Consider the following 27,734-nt stretch of genomic DNA (forward strand, 5'->3'; position numbering starts at 1 on the left):
ATAAATATTAATTTTATCGAATCAATACGGCACAAGATACAATCTAAATGGCGTACATGTATTTGATCATAATTACACCTATAGCTACCCATATACGTGTGTACATGAAGCTTGACTCGTTTTGCACTTACATGAAACCAGAAATTAGATTAGATTCAAAACTAACTGGAGATGTGAACATTTCAACTCAGTTTTTCTGCCCACGATACTTGCCTACCTACTAGATGAAGCACTCGAACCTGGCTTTAGATCAGTGGTTCTTAACCTTGCCCCCAGCGCCCCCCAGGGGGCGCTGGCGATGTTGAAGGGGGGCGGAAACGCTCAGGGGGCGATATGGGGGGCGCTGGGCTCAGGGGGGCGGTATGGGGGGCGCTGGAGAAAAATGGCTTCGCAGTAGATGATGTGGTGATAGGACATATCCTTAATGAGTATTCAGAGCAAATTAACACCGAAAACTTCGTTACAGATAGCCTTCAAAATACATATAGGTTTAATTGTCCATGGGCGCCTAAATGACTGACACCGAATGTTCCTGTCTTGGAAATCTGAACCCCAGAAGACGAATTCCATCTGGCAGGGAAAAATTATATGTCAGTGAAGAAATACCAATCTGAAATCGTGTGCGTCTTTTAGTTTAGTACGATTGGGCGACAGGGATATTCCTGTTGGGCGATATCACCGTTGAGCGATTCTATATTTTTTGATATTGCAGACAGGGGGTCACGAAATAACATCATGCAACGAGGTCATACCAACGGGTTCGCCTGCCCGAATATGTTTAATTATTGGTAACGGGCCCTACAGTTTCCAAGAAACCTCACAATGTTCGCTTTAAGTTTTGATGAGTCTGCGCACACTCAACAACTCACTGCGCTGACCCTTGGACAACAGTGCGTAACGACTAAAAAAAGGTAATAACTCCGGATTTGTTGTGCGCAACGTAGATTTTCTGTGCGCAGAGACCGTGTCAGCACTGCGCACGTGCGCAGCTTAGAGGGAACATTGCACCTAACTCAGCTCTACCGGTAAATGTGTTTACGTGAGCAGAGAGAGGATAAAAATTGATCTCAATTTACATGCAATTCCCGATGATATTGACCAATTCAATCATTAATTAGTGAAATTTTTCGCACTTCGCGCGACTAGGCGAGAATAGCTCCCTCAGTAAATGTACACCCAATGTAGATACCTAGTAGGCTATCAGCAAATAGCGGACAGCCTAATGGGGGTCTGGGAGCGAAGTCCCCCGGAAGTTTGGTTTATCACCCGATGGGGGCCCATGACCAACGTTTTATGTTTGGGGAGGGGGGCTGACGAAGTGCTGTTACGGCCCTGGTAACGAATAATTGTACCTGCGGGAACGCCCGAATATGTTTAATTATTAATTACGTGCCCCTTATTTTCCTGTACAACAGCTCATCACTCAGTGCTACTGGTAAATCTGATTACGTGGGCTGAGAGGATAAAAAGTTTATAGCGACTTATAAATGGAATTACCATGCATTATAGCAAATTTTGGTACCTAGGGCGACCAGGCCACACAAACTTTGCTGACCATCAAAATCACGATATGGGGTTCGTGGGGGCGAAGCCCTCAGAAGTTCGGTTTATCACGCTATGGGTGCGCAAGGCAATCGTTTTTAGGGGGGTTGACGAAGTGCTGTTACGGCCCTCCCTCTTACTCATTGTCTTTATTACATTCCTTACAATATGAAGTTGAGGGGGGCGCTGGAGCACGATAATTTTTGAAAGGGGGCGCTGGACGAAAAAAGGTTAAGAACCACTGCTTTAGATCAACCATTTCTGTGGCCACACGAAATACCGCGCTGTACTGTCTCGTACCAAAATGCTGAACTTTCGTTTTCAGAAACACCAGCTACGGTTATGAGAAACGAATTTTTCTATTAAAATAACAACATAAAAACAGAAATAAATTAATTAATTGTGATCGACTTTACGTCGCCTTCGGCGTAATTAACGGTGATCTGAAAGTCCAATGTGGGATAAGTTAGGGCTTAATATCTGCGAACGAGGTATAATAAACGAACCGATTCTGATCTTAGTTCCAATTTAATGGAATTTCTTCTCTTCTTACGCAGCACAGGCACAGTCACATTGAAGGCCACCCCACTGCGGGGCACAAAATTGTATGCCTTAGTGGAATAATACTGAAGCGTCATTGCAAATGATTGCAGTTGAGTATTTGACTCCTCTTCCACCAGCTTGTAGCTTCATACGTTGCAAGAGCTCACTTGGTAGACCACTGAATTTTTGTGACACACGAATCGCTTATCAAATTGTTCTTCTTAATAGATGCAATGACCTCATCCAGAGTTTTCACTTTTCTTTCAGACGGTATGTTCTCATTCTGGCTGCAACCAACCTCTTTTTAATTTCTGCCACCCTACGGCGTTGCTGTTGAACGACTTTTCGAGGAGACGTGTGCGCACATTAGCTGTGGTCGTGAAGAACTACTTCAGGTTCAGCGGTTTGTGCTTCATAATGCCGTTTCTTATCTGGAACTGCAGAAGGTCTCACTCGTCGGTTGTTCGAAGCCTGAAATTTGTGAATTTTATGTTAACTAGGGCTAAAATAAAGGTATAGTAATTGGAACTAAAACTTCATAAATATATAGTCACTGTCTAGTGCAGCGGTTCTCAACCGGGGGTCCGCGGACCCCTAGGGGTCCGCGAGACCTCTAAATTTTTAGTATGGTTGATATTCTAATTTTTTTTATTTTTTCTTTATTTGGGAAAGCATGAGGCAGTTTCCACAACAACTGCTAAAACCTCATGACTCATATCATCGTAATAATCGTCTGGCATGAACTATCGTAGTGTGGAAATTCATTTTCATTGCCAATTTTCCATTAAACTGTTGATACAAACATATTGCTGTTTAGAGACGTTTTGTTGCGGTTTGTGGAAAAAATAAAAATATGGAGATAGCAACGTCAATCAGGGTGACTTCGTACTGTCTGCGAAACCTTCTCGATTTGAAGTTGTCAGTCTCATCAAATTAGTGAACAGTTGATTGAAATGAAAATTTCCGGATTATTTCCGTAATTTGTCCCAATGTAGGGATTGAAACCTCGCCACGAAATCCATTTTATCCTGTGATATACATAACCACTATTTGAACAGCGTCTTGGAGGTACAGAACTTTAATATACAATTGAATAGTATATTCATATTGAAATGAACCCGAATATTTTTGGCTGACACCCGTCATAAATTGGACAATGATATAGCCTACCTGCTCCTAAAGCTCGGCTATCAGATTTGGCGCATTCTTATTGCGGATGCCCTATCGACAAGGCTGGTTTTTTGATGAACAAGGAGTGTTTCGTTGCTCAAACCCTGAAATTTATATCACCAGTTATATTGGTATGCGGCCTTGTCTTGTTAATGTTCAATTGTTCATGGTCGAAAATGTTTGCTCGTAAATATATATGTAAACCCGAACAGAACAAATGGTTTCATGACAGTCTTTCTCAGGTTGGCAAACTTGGATCCATTCTTTGGCGCATAAAATTTGTCTATACTTTTAGATTAGGATTTTACCTTGACGGCAGAAACTCTCTGCGGGCCGGTCAAAATGCCTATTCATTAATGCTGTGGCTTATCTGGACATTGATTGAATGTGATGGTCAGGAGATATTAAAAATAGAAACTGATTCTACAAAGATAGTCTTGCTGCCCTGCATATTCTGCCATTCACTCACCGGTGAAATGTTCTTGGATGCCGACGCTTTACCAAAGACTCTTCATCGCTAGTACTTCTCATATATGACTCCGTGGATATCTTTTTCTGCCTTTTACTGCACCCATAGGCGCAACAAACACTACCACCAAAACGAGATGTCTTCGACATGTCAAAATACACAGATAACACAGATATAAACACGAGATATTGGGCTGAAACAAATCCTGAATGTTACGATGATTATTCATTCAAAGCTCCATTCGTATAAAATACTACAAACCCAATACGAATCAAATATATTTTAAAACTGGACGTTTTTCCATAAGCGCCTGTACTAAGTCGTCCAGCCTATTCCCCACAATGCAACTGTAACATGGTGACAACGCAAATTTGCTTAGCCGGAGATGGCAGTAGTTCGGGGCTTGGTACCTATTCATCACCGCAATGCATCACTAACATGAATTATATCGAAAACGAGTCACTCATTGTTACTGTTGTTTGGCATCTAGTAGTTATCCTTGTAGTATCATAACTTATACCTATAGCAATAGCTATATAGAACAAAGATACCGTTCAAACAATTGCATATTTATAAACCATTGATGCAAATAAACAATTGCTTACTAACGTTACGTTACTCTTTAAATCCACCCATACACCAATCGATTTTGGTCACGCTTAGATAATCAGATAGTTTTTATTCATTATGTTTGTTATGATTATGTATGATGATTGGTGATGCAGCCAATTATTTTAAAAATATGAGGACAACCGCACGTCGTTTCGACACCCTTCTATCTTTCCATTATATCTCAGTCTTGTGGTGTTTTGATCTGATGAAAACTTCAATAACCTGATTAGTGATAGATTGATCAATCAAGTACCGGACTACCGGTATCGTCTATCAATCTAACATGCACCTCTGCCAACTGATACTACTGGTAATAATGCCCGCCCGCCGTATAGCAGTGTTCCATCTTGATCTTCCTTGCTATTGCTACCTTTCTTTTAAAGGGGCACTGCACTTTAAAAATGATGTGGTCACAAATTGAAGGGCGATATTATGAAGGAAATAAGTCGTGCACGCCAAGGTGGTTTAGATACCGCGTTCAACGGAAGATATCCAGTCAGGAGATTTATGTCAAAATCGGGCCAAGTGTATTCTATTTCCTTCATAACATCGGCTGACAACCAGAGATGAGCATGGATTAGGATTAGGTTTTGAAAAAACAGGATTTGTGAAATTTTGTCGGATTTGGATTGGATTTGGATTAGACATTTTATTCAGAACGGATTAGGATTTGGATTGGATTTACCTATTTTCTGGGAGATTGAAATGTCGTGTGGCGAATGGCGACAAACTTTATTCAGATCAGTTATTAATGTACTTATGGTTACTAATTTATCTTGAATCAAGTGAATCGTTGGTTGTGAAAGAAAATTTTCGAATCCCTCCATTGCATAAATTAGTATTTTTTCTGAATTTCTACTTGAAATCGGATTAGGATTGGACATGGACTTGAATATGAAAAAGTTATGGATTAGGATTTGGATATGGATTTGAAGGTTCGGATTTGGATTGGATTAGGACATAGAAATTTCAAATCCGCTCATCTCTGCTGACAACTATGTAAAGTTCGATCTCTGCGTGACTGCTGGAGCGTGATTCAACTGTGGAAATTTCAATACATTACAGCTCCATTATGGTGGCGTTCTGAAGAAAACGGCTGCGGCCAAAATTTTCTTTCGTTTTGCCCTTCAATTTGAGACCACATCATTTTTAGAGTGCTGTGCCTCTTAAATGCTTTTATTACTCTTTCGTTCTCTTTATTAAATTCGTCCTTTTGTCCGGTCTTCTCAGGAATTTTTTCGTAAAAGCCGTCCAAAGACCAGCATCGCAGGAGGGTCAGAGGGGTAGCTAAGATATACCTCTGATATTTCAAAACTTTCTTTATCTGAAACTCGTGTATGGAGTTTATGATTTTCTTGGAGTTAGAAAGTGATGCAGAAGGTTGAATGAAATACGGAGTAATGATCATCTGACTGAACTGTGATGCTTGTGACTCTATGCCAGTGGTTCTCAACCATTTTTTAGACACGCCCCCCTTTTTGATAGTGAAAAATTTCGCGCCCCCCCTTATCGTCATATCACCAAATCCCCCCGGGATGCTAGCAACCGCAACAGATTGTTTGAGTGCATATGGAAGGTTATGAGTGTTGATGAGAGAATTATAAATATGAAATTTAGTCTGTATATAGAGAAACAACCGTGAACTGGAGGCAAATCGCGCGAAGCGCGAAAAATTTTTTCAGTTGACCGCTTCTTCGCGCCCCCCTTCAATGCTTTCACGCCCCCCAGGTTGAGAACCACTGCTCTATGCAGTCACTAATCCATGCATTTTTCATGTTTTAGACAATTTAACACAATTCAACATTTGACTGAAGATGAAGACGACAGCAAGAGATGTTTTACTGTTTGTTCCCAATTTAATAGGTATATTTACAATGTTCTTATAGGAAGCTGATACCTGGCTCACCTGTTTTTTGTACTGCTAATCAATATATAAATATAAATATCAGAATGTGATTGTTTCATTATCAATTTTTATCAATTAAAAATAGCACAAGAATTATGATACAATGAAAAGAAAGAAGGTTTCGAGATGACTTGGTGAAGTCAATCACTCAAACTCTCAGAATACGGATTTTCCAAAATCTTCCTACATCATGAAAACAGAAATTTTCCTTGGCAACCGCACCGGATGGAGCAATAAATTGGGAATATAGTGTTACAACAATGAATATGATATAATAGTTGCAACTGATCTCTGTCTCCGGTGACATGGGACAATGCCATAATATAGGCCTATGTTTGTACTGTATTCATACTATATTGTGTCATGCTCATGCTGATGGAATGTCATTTCTAACCCCATACCATGTTTTTAGCAATTTATGTAGTAAAGCATCTCTGGAAGGCTGCCTGCATTCTCAAAATAATTGCTTTGACTTGTTTTGTTGCCATATATAACTTGTGGAGTTTTTCCTTCACTAGTCTTGTTGTTAATTCATTTCTCAAGTGAGAAATGATCAAGTATCATCCTTCCATCCAGGTTACGGCCGGATAATCCTTGCACTGGTAGCGTTTTACGTAATTAAGACGGACTATGTGTTGGCATCGTCATGTTACTTGCTCAGTGGATTACTCGATGCTTTTGACGGACATGCAGCTCGATTACTCAATCAGGTACTGTAATTTGTAGGATTGTTTACCTTGCATACTTCTGCTGAGTTGATTGTAACCTGATTGCACAGGGAACAAAATTTGGAGCCATGTTGGATCAGCTAACAGACCGTGCTGCTACTGCTTGTCTTCTAGTAACACTTGCCTCTTTTTACCCTGACTACGCCTTTTGGTTTCAAATGAGGTTAACTTGCTATTGACTTCTATAAAATACTAGCCTGTTGGCTATTGTGGGTGCATATTTAACAGTCTAGCTCTGGATATAGTAAGCCACTGGATGCATCTTCACGTGTCATTGATTGGTGGTGTCAGTCATAAAAGCATTGGACTGGAAGGGAACCCAATTATGCGGTTGTACTACACTTCCCGGGTAAGCAATTGAAATATATTAGACATATAAATGCGCTAACACTGTTTGCATGTACAGCCGGTTCTGTTCGTAATGTGCAGCGGGAATGAATTGTTTTTTGCAATGCTCTACTTATTGAACTTTACAGAAGGACCGAAAGGTGGGCCTGGTCTATGTCTAGTAGAGTTATATCAGCCTATCGAAATTATATTAGTACTGATCTCGAGTGTATAATGTGTATCGATGTAGCGACATTGCTGATGATGTGGTTTTGTATTCTCATCCAACCCATTTTACTCGAAGTTTCCATGTGATAAGTTGCAGAGGTGGTCTGTAACAAACTACTCAAGTGAACGGCTTTGGAAGCAAAAATATTTACTCTTTCCCACTACATTTTATCAAGTAGTGTAGGTTTAGTGGGATTTGCATCATTCATGTGAAATCGCGATAGAAGGTTTGTGGTATCCAGAGTTAGTTGTGAAAATGGATCTTATTGTTTGGGAAGTTTTTTCTCCCACTGCCACAAGTTCTCCCAAACTCCCCTAACTTCTTGAGTACTTGTCATTATATGTTTGAAGTCATTTTATTATCTTCTATATTGCTACCTTTACCGTTACTTGAGAAGTAGAAGTTTACAATTACTTGATAATATTACTTATACCGGGTCAGCAGCAATGAAGACTTTGACCACCCCTGATGAAGTGATGAAACAACCTTGGTAATGTAGGCATGTTCAATCTTGATAGAATTGAAAGAAAAACAAAGAATAAAGCCTCCATTATAACATTCTACTCAACGGAGGTGACCACTACCGATGTATCTACTTAAGCAGTGTCACGATATTCGTTGTATAATGGAGTCACCTGATCATCAGAATTTTATAAGTGGAATTGAATACGTAGCCTACCATGAAAATGTTCTGTTCAAGTAATAGGTCATGAGGTACTGTTACGCAAGTGGAGATAAGTCTTTGGGAACATGGTTTGCATTGAAGTTAGTTTTCACTGCAGCATCTGTCTGTATCTGTGTAAACCGTTAATGTCTGAACTGTCAATGTAACATTAAAATACCTGTGTAGAGATGTTACGCATATCGAGACCATCAAATTCGAATGGGATTGTGAACTCTGTGTCAATTTCAGTTGAAATGTTCGATGTTGGTCTCGCAAGACTCGTGATGTATATCAGCGCACCGATAATGATCGTGAAAGCTGCAATAAGTCTTATTCACTTGGTTGATGCATCGACCAGGCTAGCTGCAATTGATGCCGAAGAAAGGTCAAAGGCTAAGTAATCAAAGTGATGCTGTGATGAGCTTTTGATAACAGTACTGAGTTGATTATGTTTTGGATAGGAACGAGATTTTGTTCGCGTTATAGGCCAATCAGCAAATCTTACCATGATTGCAATGCTGTGTGATGGCGTCTGTATTTCAAATGTCTCATGATTTTGATTTTCTACTCTTGTTCTTCTACTTCACTTTTGTAGGTAGATACTTATTTCTGGAATCACGTTAACTTAAATCGTTTATTGTCCCTTTTACAATGCTCTTCAAAATATAGGCAAAAGCCTGTCAATGAAGGAACTGACCAGCTATATTCGAGTCCGTGAATTTCAATTGCAACAGATTTTTAGATTTAAAATGAACATGGATGTGAATTAGGTCCGAATAAAGTTAAAAACTAGTTTCCATATATCAAGAATAAATCTCAACTACCTATTATTACATGGATACCAAATGTATTCAAGTGTATTTTTGCTTGTCAGCGAGTTTGATCATACATCGTACGACTTCAGTTCTCAAATTTTGTGCATATTTCTTATTGCATATTATATTCTGCTCCGTTATCTTCTAATATGTCATCGTTATCTTGGTACTATGTCTCCATGTAACTGCAGCATGCTGTCAGTTTTCTGATTATATACTGTGATAAAATCGATGCATATTATCTAGGGTTACCATATTTTGGGAATCTGAAAAGAGGACAGTTTTTCAGAATATTCAGACTTAGGCTACTATACTGGATTAAAATCCCGAAAAAATGATAAATTTCTTTGTGGCCGGTCAACTGAAAAGGGTCAACTTTCCTGCTCAAATCCCGAATTACCGGTTTTCTATAACATTTTACGTTGGTTGACTAAGTCATATTTCTGGGCCAAGTCTCGAAAATCCCGTCGGAACATCATTTGGCCGCTGATATCCAATATTCCAATATCTCGGTCCAATTTCCACGAACACATGACCAAATTTCTCAAAATAGAGAACAAATTCTCAAAAAAGAGGACACTTTAGGCGTCCTCCGATGACACTTTCAAAAAAGTCAAAAAATAGGACAAATCCTCTTGAAAGAGGACGTATGGTAGTAACCCCAATATTATCAAGATACAAGAATACAAGATCAAAAAAAGACTTGTCGAGGTGATTGATAAGGTTCAGAATGCCTCTACAGCACGAACAGTGTATGTTAGGATCGTGTATTGTTTCGAGTAAGACGTTCGGGGTGAGGGAGTTTCATACTTTCATCACATTCTCGATGCGCTTAACACTGACAAGCAAGTCCATCCTGTCGTTCAACCTAGATATTCCGTATAGGCTATGGAGTATAGAGAATGGAAAAAAGTTCATAGAATCACTTTGGTTCTCGATACATTGCTGCGCTGTGGTACGCGAAAATCAACTCACAAGAGACTGTGGTGTCGCAAGAGTAGTTCTACTCGTGTATTGTCATTTCTTAGGTAGTTTTGCTGACTAGTGCAATACAAATCGCGTTCTGAATTTGAGCTCTTTAAATTGAATGCCTCACTGAAGGTGTGCTTCCGAGGCACGCAAACAATAAGGTTTGAAGAACTGGATCGTTTGCAATCGGCCGCAGACATTCGTTCCGTGACGGTACTCGGTGTATTGCAGAAGCGATGTCGGACTCGTTCGTTCTAGGATATTGGGATTTCAGAGGAGTAAGTGTATGTTTATTTGGGTTTCTGTGCAACGGATAAGCCCGGCATAGTTCGCTTACTGTGTGACGAGAGATGAAAAAATGCAACGTTACTGCGTAATATGAGGGCGCTGAAACAATGCTTTACAACAGAGAGAGAATTGCGTTCGTCGTGAACACGCGAAAAACAGCAGTTGGATACGATGCTTAAAACCAGTGGTTGTCAAACTGGGGGGCGTGAATGCATCTGAAGGGGGGTGCGAAGCTGTGGTCAACTGAAAATATGTTTCGCTAACATTTTCACAGTCATAAAGGGGGGGGGGGTGTCTAAAAAAGTTTGAGGAACACTGCTTTAAACTTGAAGAATGATGGGCATTGAGCAAGTTCATGGCCCAACGTCCATCTCGTGCTTGTAGGGGCACAGTATTAACAATTTAATTTTGAGAGGATGACAACGTTTAATAGTCAAATTTAAAGTTTCGTCAAAGTGAAATTGTGTTGTGACCAATTCGATGCCAGTCCGCTGACGGTATTGAGAATAAGGTATTATGATAACGTATGGCCGCTGGCCGGTATGGGTAAGAATAACAGAGTGCACCTAAATTTTGAATCAACAGTGTCCAACGTGCCACCGTAAAAGAAAATCATGCAGCCGTACAGCATGCTATTATGATTTACTACAGTTAGTTGGCGCCGATGTTCCCTCTAATTTCTCACGAGTCTGTGCGCATTCACCAACTCACTGCGCGGTCCCTTGAAACGACTAAAAAAAGTCATCACTTCGGCTTTTTTGTGCATGGCACAGATTTTTCTGTGCGCGGCGACTTTGTCAGCAGTGCGCGGCCGCGCAGACGGAACATTGGTTGGCACTCAGGTCGGCAAAAAACGAAACCACTGTTTCATATGGTGACAAATAAATTATTGTTATCCATGAGTCGACCTTGTGGGCCTTGTGCAAATGACGGCACTCGGCAGAGTAGCGCTTTTTAGCTAATAATCTCAATTTGATATAGTGCGGCCCGCAAATGTATTTAGATGTTAAATGCGGCCCGCGAGCCCAAAAGTTTGCCCAGTGCCCACCCTTGGTGTAGGCTATAAGTGTATATTGTATAAGTGTGCGCAAAGTGTGCTATCGCATAATAGATTTCACGCAAATGTCGGTATTGCCCTGTCTAGAGTTTGACGGTGTTCCTTACCGTGATAGATGTCCAAATTAGATATGTCATATTTGAATTACATGAGATCTAACTGTTTGCGAAGTCTCAAGGGTGACACTCTATGATAGGGCAGTATCAATTTCGTCCTCGAAGTATTCTAATAGGCATATAGGCTGATATGCCATCCAGTCTACCTGCGAAACAGATTTTACGCAAAGGCAAGTATTGCCCTGTATAGATTTGAAGGTGTTTCATAGCGGGGGAGACGTCTAGGCGAGATCTAGTATCTATTATTCGGATTATGCGTTTAACTCTGTGCGAAGTGGCGAGATAGGGCAGTGGTATAATCCGCGGCTGCAACACCAATGGGTTGCGGGTTCGAGTCCGACCGAGGTGGACTTCAGAATTCCTCCACCTAAGTGTCGGCTCCTCCACGCCACCTCATCCGCGTAAGCACTGTCTTACAAAAAAGCCTAGAAGTAGGCCGTGTTATGAGCAGAGGTGGTCAAAGTAGTCATCGTCGCTACTCAAGTAGAAGTAGAAGTAACGCCGAAATTTCTACTCAAGTAGAAGTAGGAGTGGTGGTTCACAAGTAAGTAAGTAAGTAGGTATTCTACGCCTATTTTTGCCAACAAAACTGAAAACTGTCAAGTAGAAGTAGTCTAAAATCATAACTACTTAAAAAGTAGTGTGAGTAGGCAAAATCTACTTCAAAAAGTAGAAGTACTTCGTTACTGACCACCTCTGGTTATGAGTCGGCAGTTACGGAATAAAAAATGAAGAATATCGGCCTGGTGTAAATGACCATAGTAGTCGTGAAACACCGTGAATACCTCGAAACAAACAAACAAACTCTGTGCGAAGTTTCAGGGCTGTTAGGCACGGTTGGGGTAGTAATTTCGTTATCGAAGTATAGGTAGGTGCGCGCAGCCTAGCGCATAACGGATGTAGATTTTAACGGTGTTGCATACCGAGAGGAGCGAGTCGCTTTCGAATTGTATATTTGGATTAGGGTTACCACACGACCGCTTTTAAGATGGTTTGTCCTCTTTTTTCAATAAATTGAAATCGTCCTCGACAGTCGAGTCAAAGTGAAAACCTTTTCTTTTTTTAGTCAACATCACGCACTATCGTAAAAAAGCGGGTAATTTTGGAGTCGAGCCAAAGTGATGACCTTTATTTTTTTTCAGTCAACACATATCGTCCAATGTTAAAAATCACCTGTTTTCGTGTTCGGTGCTGGAGATTTCAGAATTTTAGGAGAAATCTCTTATTTTTGGGATCTCGAAATATGGTAACCCTCATTTTGATGATATGATCTAACGCTGTAGCAAGTTGCAATATTACCACTAACTGTATAGGGTAGAAAATTCGTCAGCGAAGTCGAGCTTCCATAAGTGTGATATGACATCTCACCTCCGGCAATTTCCAGTTTAATGTTTTGTTATAAATAATCATGTGCAATGGTAGCACGTAGGACACATATATTTTAGCGATTTTGGTGTCAATTCTTGCTGTTACCCCACTTGAGTTTAGCTCAAACGTACTTGACCATAAGCTAAATCAAAAACCAATGGTACAGCTACACGCATTCGCCAGTCACACCTCATTCAGGGACATCTTCTGATTAATGAAAGGTTCGGTATCAGTCAAGATCTAGCATCAGCGTGTGGATGGTACGAATCGATTATGACATTTAAAATCGAAATATAATTAGGATTATTGCCATTGTTGAATCTTGCAAGTTTCAGCACGAATTAAACTCATTCCTAATTCAAGAAACACCATTTCTTTCAGGCGGTTTCGCACCTCCCCTCAGATGCTTTCAAGCCTGCTATCACTATCACTATAGGCAGGGTTGCCATACCGTCCTTATTTCTAAGATTTGTCCTTATTTTGAAGGGCCACGTCTTAGAAAACTCGTCTGTCCTTATTTCTAAGAAATGTCCTTATTTTCGACTTGCGTCCTTATTTTGTCTTAATTTCAACCGCTACAAAACTTCGATCGTTTTCCTCTGGTATCTCCCTATCTATGTTGCATAATATTCTAAAATTAAGCTTATTCGTCGAGATTTTATGACATCATAAATGAAAGGAAATCTCGTGACGTACACACCACAAGATTTGACTTCTAAGTAGTGATGAGATAGCTAGGGCAGTGAGTAGTGGTACAGCAGTTTCGGCTGTACCTAGCTACCGCAGCGGACGTCATTTTAGCAGTAAACAGCATTGCCAGGTTACTGCTGTTTGGTCTACAGCAGAATAAGCTCAAGCTGTGGGGAAAGTTGCATTTATTACGTAGTGAGAAAAGGCGCAGTGCAGTCGACACATTGGTTAAAAAGTACTGAAGCAGTGGTTCCCAACGTGGGCGATATCGCCCCCCAGGTGTCGATTTAGCGGCCTAGGGGGGCGAAAATGGACAAAGGGGGCGAAAATAGCGAAGGGTGCAATAGGGGGGGGGGCGATGACGCGTTAAAACGGCTATAGTGGAGTCAAGTCGTAGAAATGACCTCTTATTAGTCAACCCACGTAAATTTAGTTGCCAAAGTGTAAAATTCGACAACGAGCCTAAAAGTGGACCTATTTTTAGTCGACTAGCCGATGATTACAGATTGTGTACCGATTTTTCGGTTCACAAAATCTGGGGGCGATGATCGGCGTTGAGCTTGAAAAGGGAGCGATGAGTCAAAAAAGGTTGGGAACCACTGTACTAAAGCTATAAATCATTGATAAATTTATCCAAATTATATTGCACTTGTATTGCACGCATATAGTTTTAGCTACAAAGAAGGCGAAATCTGATTAGTTGAAATGAACAGGCGTAAAAACGGTTCTCGTGTCGATTATGAGAGATAATTCAACGGTATCTAACGAAGATTGAAGGGCGAGTGTTTCGCACACAGCAATGTCTGCAATTGTGACATTAACCTGGAGGCCATAGAAGTGAGAGACCGCTACTTCAACTTACATTGATGTCCCAAAACACAAGAAGTGTGTCATGATGATTAATTTAAGCCAGTCGATAAATAATTTTTCCACAAGGTAGATCAGCACCAACGTCCTCAGACTGCAAGGCAGCTGTTGCAGTGGGTACCTAGGCATTCTATATTGTCAAACACCAGCAATCATTCATCACCAACGATTACACATCGCAATTGTTCAAAGCAATATTCCCCGATTCCAGCATTGCAAATAAGATTTCTTCGGCCAGGACTAAGACTACAAGCATTGTTACTGGAGTTTTTGCTTCATACGCTCAAAAATGATTTCGTCTAAACTTGGTGTGCGGCCTTTTTCCATCTTGGTTGACGCCTCGCCTTAATGAGGTGATGAAATTTGGTTTATCAACCCAGAGGGGCAACACCAACGGTATTTAGGGGGACTGACGAAGTGCTGTTTCGGCACTAAATGAAGGTAGACCTAGAACTAAGCTGTCGCGAGATCCATGACGCTCTTTCTAATAACAGAGAGTTGCTGTAGCAGATTGTTTCTGGTGAAAACTATGGAGTGTGATATGCCACGGCTCGTATAAATACAGTATATGTACGAAAACGCTTTTCATGCTAATTTAATTTTTCGACTGTCCTTATTTTTTGGTCCATGTCGATGGCAACCCTGACTATAGGGCTGGGCACAATGATTCGAGTACTCGAATCTGAAGAGAGTATTAATGTTAATGATTCGATTTGAGTAGTAAAGGACGATTTTTAGAGTACTGAAATTATACTCTCGATCCACGCAACTGAAAGTTAATTTACTAACGAAAATTATAGTTTCGATACTATTTTCCACTGAGAAAGCCTTAAAACCATGATTGGCCGTATCGTAGCATCCGAGACATACTACAAAGCTCCGAACGTTACTGGAAATACCACATTTTCGAAGTCATGATCATCCCACAACATTGTCAACCAGTGCAATGAATTCGTTATAGTCGAAAAATACCGAAGTATCTTCAATGTGACGTATAACAGGCATTATGGTCTTTGTGGTGGCACATAAGGTACATATTTGAACTCTGACATAGTACGTTCTGTTGTGACGTCATAATGAGTGATACTCGACTCGAAGCGTACTACGTGATTCAGAATCGCATCACTCAGGTACTCGATTTTGCCCAGCCCAAGCTATCACCAGCACATCTTCCACAAATAACACGCATTTCTAGTTCTTTACTTCAGTCACGTTATGTTCCTTGATCGTGTATTAAATTGCGCATTTTTCTGGCAGTACGGGGAATCATGCAGATACATGCTAGAATACAGCGGATGTGCATACAGTGACAAACAAATCGAAAGGCCATCTCGTGAGTTATTCTAAACGCCTAGCTCCGTTAGTGGGCGGTCTTGTGAAAATATATTTTCAGGTGCCGATTACAGTCCGTGGAGGAATATCAGCGAAAATTTTGGACTCGACTTTCCCAATGTGAGTTAATCGACTTTTAGACATCCAACCAAACGTAAAATAATGTGATGACCCGACTGGTCAGCTGCCGTATTTGATTGACGGGGAGAGAAGGCTAACAGAGAGCTTAGCAATATCCAAGTATCTTGGCCGAAAGTATGGGCTCGTGCCGAAATCCGAAGACGAAGTGATTCGTGCTGATATGTTAGAAGGTACAGCATTAGTCACGCCCATCTGCTCAAGTTTAATCATTCCTAATTCATTGGTATAGGTGTGATAGCGGAGATACGGGGCTCGTTTTACCGCATCTTCTTCCAAGGGTGAGCTTGAGCTAATACGATACCGCAGATGGTGCCTTACGTTAACATGCGTATAATATTGCAACAGAGATGAAAAATATCCAGAATGCGCAGCCAATTTCAAGAAGGATACGTTCCTGCCGAAAGCGAGAAAGATTGTGAAGTTCATGGGTCAAAGACAATGGCTCGTAAGCGATGAAGTAAGTTCGGTAATCCGTTTTACCAATGTCCCAGTGGCTACACTATATTTACTCGTACAGTCGACTCCGCTCACTTTTGGCCGAATAAATCGGTGAAACTGCTCTGTCCGAATCAAGCGGAAACTCACAGTATTACACATTATTAGTGGGCCCGTACGCCCTTGTGGTGATTGCCAATTTTTGCTGCGTGGGTCATCATTGTTTCACGATAATCACTTATATTGTGTTAAAACGACCGAAATACTGCTAATTATGTCACGTCTTAACGATAGGAATTGTGAAACTGTGTCCAATTAAGCTGAAAATTGTCCGTATTAAGATGATTTTTTTTTACATGCAATTTTTACTTTTGTTCCGTTCCCGAGCATTTAGAGCAGTGGTTCCCAACCTTTTTTCACCCACGTACCATTTCGAGGTTTTATGCAGTGCTCGCGTACCACCTACATAACTTACGCGCGCTGAAGGCGGTCAAAAATGTTTCCGTCATATATGACGTCATAACGACGTATTTGACCTATGCGAGGCGTAATAGCAAATACTAATAAACTATAGGCATTATCAGCCAGGGTTAATGGGATGCATGAAATTGTTATTTCACCACCAGTCACAAGAAGAACAACATAATGAAATAACAGCAAACAACAAACGTCAATTGTTTTTATGCGATGGCTGCATTAGCTAATTTTCCACTAGATCAGCGGCTCTCAAACTTTTTTAGACACGCCCCCGTTTATGATAGTGAAAAATTTCACGCCCCCCTTATCGTCATATCACAAAATGCAACCAGAATGCTAGCAATCCTAACGAATAATTTGATGGCATGGAAGGTTATGACTGTTGATAAAAGAATTCTGAAATATGCAATTAGAACTACACACAGAGCAAAAACAATGTGATAAGGGTAAATCGCGCCAAGCGCGAAAAATTTGTTCAGTTGGCTGCAGCTTCGCGCCACCCTTTAGATGTTTTCACCACCCCCTCCAGTTTGAGAACCACTGCACTAGCTGGTCGATGCGGGGCATATGTTTCCTCACAGCGCGTCGAAAGTCCTGCATGGGCGCAACTAGTCGGTTTCGTTTCTTCGACTTGATATAGTCATCAGAGATAAAAATCCTTGCTCGCGCTCTCACGTAGAAGGGAAAATTAGCAGCTGGGGAATAGCGTGAGAAGCTAGAGTCTATAGTTCGAGGAGGCCATGCTAAGCCAGCAGTTTATTGGAGAATAATCTTTGTGTTCAACCCCACCTTAACTAATAACTACCTTCGGTCGAAAAAAAACAGAATCTACTCGCGTACCACCTGGAAGACCTTCGCGTAACCACTAGTGGTACGCGTACCACAGGTTGGGAACCACTGATTTAGAGTATTTGGTTTTGGACTTAAATAAAGCGGCTGCCAGGGTTATCCGGTGTCTGTGTTAAGCAGATTCGACTGTATAAACTTTTAAGTTTGTAATCGTAACAAATGCGAGTGACGGTGATATAAACCAGTAAGATTAGACTATTGTCCGTGGGTTTGAATTCATCCGGGTTCTTTTGCCGTTCCTCGTTGCACGCCATAATGACGATACAGTTGGTTTTCATTGACATCATCAATCTTCAATGTTTATGGTGCCTTGGGTGTTGCCACACGTCAAGTCTTCGAGTTAATGGGCATTTCAGGGAGTGATCACTACTTTAAACTGTTCCAAGATAAACGTTGTAGTTAGCCAGCACTTGGATTATTGGGTCGATGTAGTGTATTCCTGAAAGCTTGCTTATGTGATAATAACTCATTTCATCATTTTTTCTTTTAGCTGACGTATCTCGACTTTCTGTTCTATGCCCAGTTGTCCCAGCAGCTGTGTCTTTTTCCAAGATGTCTCGACGGCCTGGAACGTCTGCAAAAATATATGTCGGATTTTCAGGTAAGTCTGAATGAGCTCGGTGTATGATTTATACCAGCCTTCTTGCGGCTCTGATTGACCTCTAAATATGCCACAAAAATATAAAAGACGACAGTTGTTGTTTGTTTCTATGAATAGTTATAGTCAATTTCTGTTTATGAATGCTAAAAGGAGCGATATTAGTCCAAGGCCGCTTCTGAAAACCGGGAAAAAAATTCTTGCAGACTATCATCAAACGTATCGATGAATACCCGTCAGACAAGGATATATCTTGAGTTCTACTGGTCATAGACCTATTAATATATATCATGTGTGTGAAGAGTAAATTTCTACACAATTTTACTAACATCAAAATAACGGCTCATATAGTCAAGTATAAATTGCAATTAGTCCAATATTACTAAGCGTATAATCCCCTGCAAACTCGTGCAATAAGTGCTGGAATGTATGAAGAGCTATCACATGACGACATAATAGTATGTTATAGTAATTACATGCATTTCAGTTTATATCAATGTGTAGCACTCGCCAATCCGTGTCTATCAATGATAAAATAACCGATAGAAACCAGATGCACATAGTAAGCCCCCCGGAAGTTACATCGATATCACCCTATGGTGGGCCCAGACAAGTTTTTTTTTTACGGGAGTTGGCTTAAAAGTGTTGTTTCGGTCCTTGCTACAACACACAACCACATATCTGCACCGACCGAGCAGTATATCAAGGTTGTCAACAGACACCGCCGCCGGGCCAAACAATTTCATCCGCTCCGTGAAGAAGTCTGTTGCAGACCAGATGAGAATACCGACCCTACAGCAATCACCAGAGCTCAAATTAGAGATGACCCAATACTGTAAGGATGGTGTAAACCTCTGGAAGGTTCAGGTTCGTGTGAATGCGAACCTTTTTGAAAGGTTATGTGTGAACGCGAACGTGAACCTTATGACGTCAGGTGACGTCATATTGCAAATTCCAACCCCATATTTCAGTGAAGCGATAGCCTTATGAACTGTAGTGTACAGTTATACAGATGTACACGACACCTAGCGACGACTCGGGCCACATAATGCCACAATGCTGAAGTAGCCTACATATTGACGTTTTAAACGTCGCCAAACGTATCAACTGGGGCAATCAAATGACGTAATAATCCCATAAAATCAATATTTTCCGTCGTTTTGCCAACAATTTCGACGAGGACATGCAAGGGAATATTAGCTTACGCCTCAACGGTTTAGGCCAGACCAGACAATGTATTCGGCGTCAATTGCTACGTTGATATTGAGTAGAGTGTAAAACGGGTTTCTATACTTGCTGCCGATATACCCCATTAACAAGTTATACAGCAGTAGCCAACACCCCAATCGCACGGATTTGGTTTTTATGATACCATAAACATATGAAATCAAGATTGACCCCGTATGCCTGCTAGATATTTTACATCAGACAACCCGGGCATACGCCGCATAGGCGCCGACTTTTATTTTTGCATGGGGTGGCGGCAGGCGCGTAGCCAGGGGGTGTCGAAACCCCTCCTTTTGAAAGGGAAAACCCCGTCCTTTTGATATTACCATTGTGATGCTAATATTGAGTTGCAATTCAACATGTCGTATTATCAGTGTTACGCGCGGCCGTGACCAGTAAGCGAGATTCGCCTGTGCACGCGACGCGATCTCCCGCTGAGATCATTGCGAAATTAGGTTATTGATAGCCGAGCGCTCGCATTCATTGCTGGACTGAGCAGTAACATGGCGCAACAATTCTGGAACACGAAAGACAGACAAGAAGTATGATTACCGACAAGATAGCGTAATGGTTAAGCGTCCGGCTTCTTGATCAGTAGGTCGTGGGTTCGATCCCCGGCCGGGTCAGATTAAAGACCTAGTAACACTGGTATCCATGACTTGCCTGCTTGGCGCTCATGCATTACTGGGATAGCATGGAGGGGTGGTGCAAGACTTAGAAAGCCATACAAGGCTATATCTGCACCTTCCTTGTCCAGCGGCATATGCACATCATACACTCATGGTATGCATATGCACAGATCGTGTGTATGTCTATCATGAGTCGGTGTATATGCCGCAAAAACATCAAGGACAAAAATAAACTACGTCCTTTCCTTACAAACGCATGCGGCCAATCAGTAATTATCCCTTGCCGCCAACACAATGGGTTTTTACTTCGTATTGAGTAGCTCGCATCGCGACGCCGTCAACGAGGTCGCTTCGATTATATGATTAGTGATTACTAGGGCAAGTTTTTGCAATTTTTTTTACAGCTTCCGGCAGCTTCCTAAATACTCGTAAGATATGTAGAATGCTGTTTTAAGCTGTTCGAAGGAATCTTATAGTGCAACTTTTTGCAACTTTTGTCCAATTTTTCATGCAACTTTTTGCAACATTTTGCAACTTTTTCGATTGTTCATGAAAGTATTTTCGATTTTGGTGAAATACACGGCCAAATTCGACTGAAACACCGTAAATGAGCACCGAAGTAACGCTTTTACGGGTATTTCGGGAGCTGAGCCGGAAAATTGACCTTTTTTTTAGTCAACCGAGCAAAATGTGGTCAAAATGCAACTTCTGCAACTTTTTTCGAAAATAAATGAATAAATGCAACTTTCCACGGATTTAACTGCAACAAAAAATTGCCCTAGTAATTACTAATCACGGATTACACTTTATTGGGGCGTTTTAAGCACTAGTTCGTCGTCGCCGACGAAGTTGAGTATTCAATTATTCACGCGCGTATCGGTTAATGGTAAATGGTTGGCATTTACGCGATATCACGGACTCGATAATTGACAGCGCAGACGGCGGGCGTTCAAGCATTTTGCATGGGGTGGCCGCCACCCCATAATTGTGTCATGGGGTGGTTGCGCCGCCCCACCACCCCGTAACTCGGCGCCTATGAGACAACGATATCCACTTCATTGATTGGTTGAATTAATAATCATTCGCTGATTACCTACACGTAGTGTAGGCCTATTTTGCTCTTGATGTTGTGTGACTGCGGGTCAAGCTCACAGCAGAGAGTCAATAAATAATAAATATTAAATATTCCAGCTACTTTTGTAACAAAGCAAGTAAAATTTTTGAGATTGTCAAGGTGCATGCTCGTTTAGTGTTGATTTTTTCATTCTGCCAGCGTCATGTATAGTGGCCCGCAGTTGAAATGCAATAAATTTCAATCAAAGATGCTATAATGAAGTGAAAATGGTAACATATGAAAAAGGTTCACAGTGCAGAACCTATACGAAGGTTCGTTTGTGAACGTGAACCTCTAAATTTCTGAGGTTCACACACAGAACGCGAACGTGAACCTCACGTTCACATCATCCCTACCCAATAGTCTAGTTCAGAAGTGGGCAAACTGCGGCTCTTTGACACTTTTATTGCGGCTCTTTAATGATTGCCATTTTGCTAGAGAGGTTTAACCTGATTATAAATTGATGCATTCCATCACGTATTAACGATATGCGTATTGTTTTCGTGTTGTTTCTTTCTTATGGTTTACTTTTGTAAAATTTAGGGGTGGTGGCACTATCATGGTTATAACTTGACAATTGAACTCTCGAATCGAGTTCCCATAAACGTTCCATCCGCAACATTGGCGCGTGGTCGTCACTCAATTATAAATCATTGTGTTCAACAACGAGCTTGATAAATTAATCGAGGTAGCGCAGGTTACGATCATTTTCGGACTAACAATGGTGATTACCATTCGTATTGTAGAAGCTAGCAATAACTGCATAGTTTGGCCAAGAAAATGTCATTCAGAGATAATTTCAAGAAAAGAAAGTATGAGCAGGCAAATAGAACTTTTAAAACAGAATGGGAGCAGGAGTTTACTTTCAGTGATAAACGTCATTAGGAAACCAAACACCAACATTTTGCCACGAGTTACCCAACGAAAACATATTTACGGAGTAATAACGACTACCGACCTTCCTCAAATGCTCAGCAGCACTTGAAGGAACTGCTCCACACTGCTTTGACGTCATATCAGCCTGATATCAATGACTTTGTGACCCAGGTGGAGAGTGGAGACGCACCGCATCACCACACAATAATAAGCTTCATTCGATAGCCTACATTTCATTGTGACGCAATAAATTCGTATTTTTGAATTTTTGTTTTTTGGCTCTTACAACTAAGAGTTTTGATATGCGGCTCGCGCATGAAGCAAGTCTGCCCACCCCTGGTCTATTTAATTCACGACCTACGTTAGAAAATCCACTCCTGTATATTTTATACTATCGATGCGCAAAGCATTGTTAGTGTGACGTCATAGTGTTCTTACCTCATTTTGAAGCCCGCTAGCAGTCGCTAAAGAGTCTCCGGAATTTGGCCCACCCTATGTTAGTCGGTCTTGTTTGGTCAACCGACCACGAAGTGAGAGAAATTTACCATATTTTCAGGATTTTCCTCCGGTATTGCAAAAAATCTTTTCAGATTTCCAAAATATGGTAACCCTAATGTTACACTAACATTATCAACTTAATCTTTTAACAGAAGCTTCCGAGAATAGACGCGTATCTGAAATCAGGACGGTGTCTGCCAAATTTTCCCAAAAACGACCCTTATATCAGAAAAGACTTCGTTCTTGAGAATCTTTAACGAGACTTTCCCGAGAAATCTTCGTTGAGATGCTGTCTCCATTGCTGTCGCTTCTCTGTATGATAATCACGCTAAAATTGATTGATATCTGTGCTGTTCTAAGATTAACTGCAATTGTGTGTCGTTGTGCAATACACCGTGAAGCAATGTTGCGAGCGCTAAGTTACGGTTCGTTTATCATCTTTCGAAGCTTACATAAAGTTTACAAGCTATCAAGGTCGTGTGTATACCGTCAAAGGTAAACCCTTCATTGAGTTCTAGCTCATTTGAGCAAAAATGGCGTTCGTATGCGGGAGGATACCGATGATGGCCACTTTAATGAAAGATATTTCAAGTTATGTTGGGACGAGTGTGAGTTAGATTGGTTAGGGTTCGGCGTTAGAATCGTGTATGCCCGGCAGCACAGAAATTACTCAGGAACTAGTTTTAGATATCCCCTTGCTCAATGTTGTCGTGGAGAATGTGAAGATATACGTAAGGGCGACTGGGAGTACCAAGCCGCAAGCTCCCTGTCCTGCCGAAGGAATCAAGCTCCTGGTGTTAGTGCTACTGATGATCTACTTGCGACGGCTCTTCATTATGAACACTGTAAAAATTGTGGCTGATAGTTCTTTCGTAACCATTCTCGATGATGTTGGACTTTTTCGTCCCGGATCACTTACGTAAGCGGCCTCAAATACCCACAAAAGGGCGAATTGAGACGTTCGCCGGCTAGTAATAGGCCATTTTCGAAACCTACGGCTGACAGTTGTCCTAAACCATAGCTTGATTCCTTGATTTGGGATATCGATGACTAAAATATCAGTTCCTTTACGGATTTGCGTAGCCATGGACCCGCCACATTTTTCGTAGATCTTTGTATACGACCATATAGTAGAATATGTCGTGACGGATATATTTGACTTGATATTTTATTAGCACTTCGCGCGATTTATTGTCACTCGAATTCTTACTTAGTATCGGTGCCCCCTCCAGAAAATTATAAGTAGCCCCAGTTTACCGAATTGAGTCCAACCATTTTCGTAATTATCAGAGAACGTGTCGTCAATCATGCGGCTTCGCGTCTGCACTCACAGAAAGATCGTCGGCGATGAAACCTTTGCACAAAATGACGGACGCATGTTCAACAAAATCTTCGATATTGATATGTCTAAGCACCGAATAATCTCGTCGCTACCAAATGAGCCCAGCAGTGTATTACGTCCAGCCTGATCAATTCTACCCATGCAGCTGCTCAACTTGGTATATCACTGGAGAAAATAGAGTCTGCGGCGCGGTTTCAATCCCTTCGGTTCAGATCACGAAAAAAACTTCAGGAATTTTTATTTTAACGACTGTTCACTAATGTGCTGAGACTGACAACGACAAATCGAAAATATTCTGCAAACATTGCGTAGTTATCCTGATTATCAGTTTGCACAGTATAGAATATATTTAATCTCAGACTGCCATTCTGTTAATGTGAGTCCTGAAGTTTTAGCAGTTATGAAGAGAAACTTCCTTACGATTTCCCTAGTATAGAAAATTAAAAATTAGGTTATCAATAATGATGCAAATTTAGAGGCTTTGCGGGCACCCTGAAAAGGCTTCGCAGACCCCCCGGTTGAAAATCACTGCATTACTCGAATCATGAGAATACCCGATTCAGATTCGGCTACCCGAACCATTGTGCCCATTTCGGAAGAAAACGTTTATATCCACTGGGGTATGAATGCATTTTCGGCCCACGGTGCACATGAGATTCACGAACCATTGCGCGGGCCACTTGAATGTTGATGAGCTTTTACAGTCGTCCGACAGGAGTGAACCGGATTAGGTAACGGTGAAAACAAGACTTATTTTACTTCGCATCAAAATCGATAACAACCATATCATGAAACCTCAATGTGTAGTGATGTCCTAGCCGCGCGAGACGCGACATTTTTTCCTAGTTGAAGAATGAATTTGGTCAATAATAATGTTACTTGCATATACTGCCGATCGCATCTGTATCTACATTAAAAATCTGTTTCTGAGTTCTTGTGCCTAATATATGTTGCGATATTAACCCAATGGTGTCGTCGTAAGCCTGATTCGTTATCATTGTATTTGCCACCACCTATCTTTCTGGAAATTGATTTTCGGCTCTCGTTCATATAAAATCGAACACGCGGATTTTCAAGACACGAACACGTATTTCAAGAGATGCAGTTGCAGAATTCACTTTGAAATTATGAAACTCTCCACAATTTTCACACATAGTATGATGTTATTTTAATGAAAAGTCAAATGGTTGCTGTAAATTACTAGCCTACTATCAATATGTTCACAAGACAGATCCCGGTTGCACCATGATTGAGCTAAATTTGAACAATAACTTATTTGGGGTTCCGCGGGGTTCCAAAAGGGGTCCGCGAATACAAAAAGGTTGAGAACCACTGAAGTAGTGACAGGTGATTTATTTCGGCACTGAAAGTTGCGTATATACGCTCCGTGTCATCAAGACTGATGATTTAGCTTTCAATACAACATCCATTGTATAGTAAAATATTTATTCAACTCGAAGACTTTTCGGGTGCCTCTTTTCAATAGTTAACGGCACACTGAAGGGATTTAAACAGAATGAAAAGCAAAACCAGAAAGGCGAAGTATGACGCAAGAATCAGAAATTACATACCATGAAGTCCGCAATGATTTTCTGTATAACTTACAAATTTCCCATTAGTGCGTTCTAATTCGTGTTTGTTATTGTTTAGTTTCAAATTGCTATGTTACTAGTACCGTACACTTCAAGCTTGTTATTGTTGCCATTGTTACATTGCGGACTTCATGGTATGTAATTTCTGATTGTTGCGTCATACTTCGCCTTTCTGGTTTTGCTTGTCATTCTGTTTAAATCCCTTCAGCGTGCCGTTAACTCTTGAAAAGAGGCACCCGAAAAGTCTTCGAGTTGAATAAATATTTTACTACAATGGATGTTGTATTGAAAGCTATCTTCAAGTTCTGTACCACGAACCAACTGATGATTTATCAACGAAATTTATCGTTTCCGCTGTCGAAGCCTTAAAACAGCTATGGGTCAAACAGCAGACACACGTACTACGAAGCTGCAAATTACCTTTGACAGAAACATGTATCACAAAGCTGTGGTGTACAACTACCATTACTCCTCGTGGAGTCGTGGTAGCATAAAAGGTACTTTCCAAATGTTCCCTGTCGTTATGACGTCAAGGGTCATACTCGAATACTGGACTCCACTCGAAGTCAGAATCGAATCATCTAGGCAGGCCTACTCGATATCGCCTAGCCTTACGCGCATTATTAACCCACGAAATTAGACCGCGGCGCAACGATCACATTGAATCGGTTATGACATTATAAGCCAGCGGTTGCTCGGCACTTTGATAAACATGAACTGAACAGCTAAATAGCAGTATTTAGTCGTCGTATGTTCGTGTGTGACACCATAATTTGGATGTGAGGTCATTTTTATCACATGAGAAACATTGCCTCAGGATCAGTAAAGTCTTAATCCAACAGTGATGATAAATATAATACAGTATACTTTGAATATTGAAGTAAATCGGACTGCACCATGAAGAGAATGCGCAAAAAGTAATTATATTTAGGACAATCTGTTTCACGCATGACACACCTTTCCCGCCTTAGAGGGTGTATAATAGACTTATTATACAATATTTGCGGAGAGGTAACCTATATTACGGTGAGCTATACATCGTAGCAACTATCGTGGTAAGAATGTAGTAGGGTTACCATACGTCCTCTTTTTTAAAGGTGTCCTCGGAGGACGCCTTCTTGTCCGCTTTTTTGAGATTTTGTCCTCTTTTTTTGAGAATTTTGAAAATTCACGGCGAAATTCGACTGATATACAATACAATACAATACATTGGGTTATAATTTACATCTGAACAAGTTACACACAATGTACAATGCGATAAGACACAATGCGATGTAACGAACTGATAGGAGAATGTCGAACGACACGCATCAGTAGCGATCCTTTACTCAAACATCCACCTCGGCCTAGAGTGCCCGATGTTACAGCTCTTTTCGATGTTGATCTTTTTGAAGCCGCGCCCCTTTCTACAAGTTCTTGCCATTCCTTGCGAGTGCTTTCTTTCTTCGGGTCTTTTTCTGGGCTTTTTTTTGTCGCCGTTAGAACGGCGACAGCGGGGGAAGAGGAGCCAGATGAGCCTCCGACGGGAATCGAATCGGCTCCGCCTGCTTGGTAGGCGCTTATATCGTCACTACTACGCTATCTCCCCCGCCATAAATCGTAAATCGCCGTAAATCAGCACTGAAATAACCCTCCGCGGGTATTTCGGGAGCTGGGCCGAAAAGTTGACCTTTTTTTAGTCAACCGACGACGGGGTGGGAAAAATTTACCCCGCATTTGCAACTTTTAAAATTTTAAAATGTGTCGGATCCTCTTTTCAGATTTCCAAAATATGGTAACCCTAGAATATAGTGAGTAACAAAATTCGTCGGATTTTTGGAGGGGTTATGGTCAACGGAATGTATTTGATCAATGATCATTGATCATATTTGTAGGCAAGATACGTCGACACTCGACAGTTATTACGCTATACACAACGCAACTAGGCTTGATGCTTGATGTGTTGGGAACGTAAATATTTACTCGTCATTTTACGCCACTACTACGCCATGGCCAAGTGAATGGTCATGGTCAGCGGAAATGTATATTACATTGTACGAAAGGTATCAAATAACGGTACGATATTTTGTAATGCCGCACTGTTACTATCCAAAAGAAATTCGTGGTACGAATTGCGTTATTTTGTAGTAGGCCTATTGCACGGTACCGACTCCATAATGCAGAGTCATTATGATGAGCAGATGACAGCAGCCATACATGACGGATGCGTTGGGATATAATGGCGACAGAACGACCACGACCTGGACGATGCGGACTGAAATTAC

General features: G+C 41.1%; 2 protein-coding genes and 1 long non-coding RNA gene across 3 annotated transcripts; 2 read left to right on the forward strand and 1 right to left on the reverse strand.

Moving 5' to 3' along the window:
* Positions 1–1,882: 1,882 nt before the first annotated feature.
* On the reverse strand, positions 1,883–3,665 carry LOC145433942 (uncharacterized). Its single transcript, XR_013913233.1, has 2 exons — positions 2,049–3,665; positions 1,883–1,985 (listed from the first exon to the last, which is right to left on the reverse strand). It is a non-coding gene; the product is annotated as an uncharacterized LOC145433942 (long non-coding RNA).
* Positions 3,666–6,112: 2,447 nt separating this feature from the next.
* On the forward strand, positions 6,113–9,246 carry LOC145433938 (CDP-diacylglycerol--inositol 3-phosphatidyltransferase-like). Its single transcript, XM_080311193.1, has 6 exons — positions 6,113–6,199; positions 6,819–6,952; positions 7,021–7,133; positions 7,199–7,319; positions 7,377–7,458; positions 8,440–9,246. Exons 1-6 carry the CDS (start codon positions 6,151–6,153, stop codon positions 8,589–8,591), a joined length of 651 nt encoding a protein of 216 aa, XP_080167319.1. The 5' UTR covers positions 6,113–6,150; the 3' UTR covers positions 8,592–9,246.
* An 859-nt stretch (positions 9,247–10,105) lies between these two features.
* Positions 10,106–22,955, forward strand: LOC145433937 (glutathione S-transferase Mu 1-like). The gene is made up of 8 exons (XM_080311192.1): positions 10,106–10,252; positions 15,618–15,693; positions 15,754–15,812; positions 15,877–16,003; positions 16,063–16,111; positions 16,179–16,290; positions 18,085–18,195; positions 22,689–22,955. The coding sequence occupies exons 1-8, from the start codon at positions 10,211–10,213 to the stop codon at positions 22,791–22,793; spliced, it is 681 nt and encodes a 226-aa protein (XP_080167318.1). The 5' UTR covers positions 10,106–10,210; the 3' UTR covers positions 22,794–22,955.
* The last annotated feature ends 4,779 nt before the right edge of the window (positions 22,956–27,734 follow it).

This window comes from Botryllus schlosseri, chromosome 2, assembly GCF_051294905.1.
Source record: "Botryllus schlosseri isolate E-star chromosome 2, Bs_hap1, whole genome shotgun sequence".
Lineage (NCBI taxonomy): Eukaryota > Metazoa > Chordata > Ascidiacea > Stolidobranchia > Styelidae > Botryllus > Botryllus schlosseri.

Coding starts and splice junctions, on each gene's coding strand:
- LOC145433938 (XM_080311193.1), top strand. CDS start 6,151: ATGAAGACGACAGCAAGAGATGTTTTACTGTTTGTTCCCAATTTAATA. Junction 6,200..6,818: donor GTTTGTTCCCAATTTAATAG/GTATATTTACAA, acceptor CCTTCCATCCAG/GTTACGGCCGGATAATCCTT. Junction 7,459..8,439: donor CTTTACAGAAGGACCGAAAG/GTGGGCCTGGTC, acceptor TGTCAATTTCAG/TTGAAATGTTCGATGTTGGT.
- LOC145433937 (XM_080311192.1), top strand. CDS start 10,211: ATGTCGGACTCGTTCGTTCTAGGATATTGGGATTTCAGAGGA. Junction 16,112..16,178: donor TACCGCATCTTCTTCCAAGG/GTGAGCTTGAGC, acceptor ATATTGCAACAG/AGATGAAAAATATCCAGAAT. Junction 18,196..22,688: donor AATATATGTCGGATTTTCAG/GTAAGTCTGAAT, acceptor ATCTTTTAACAG/AAGCTTCCGAGAATAGACGC.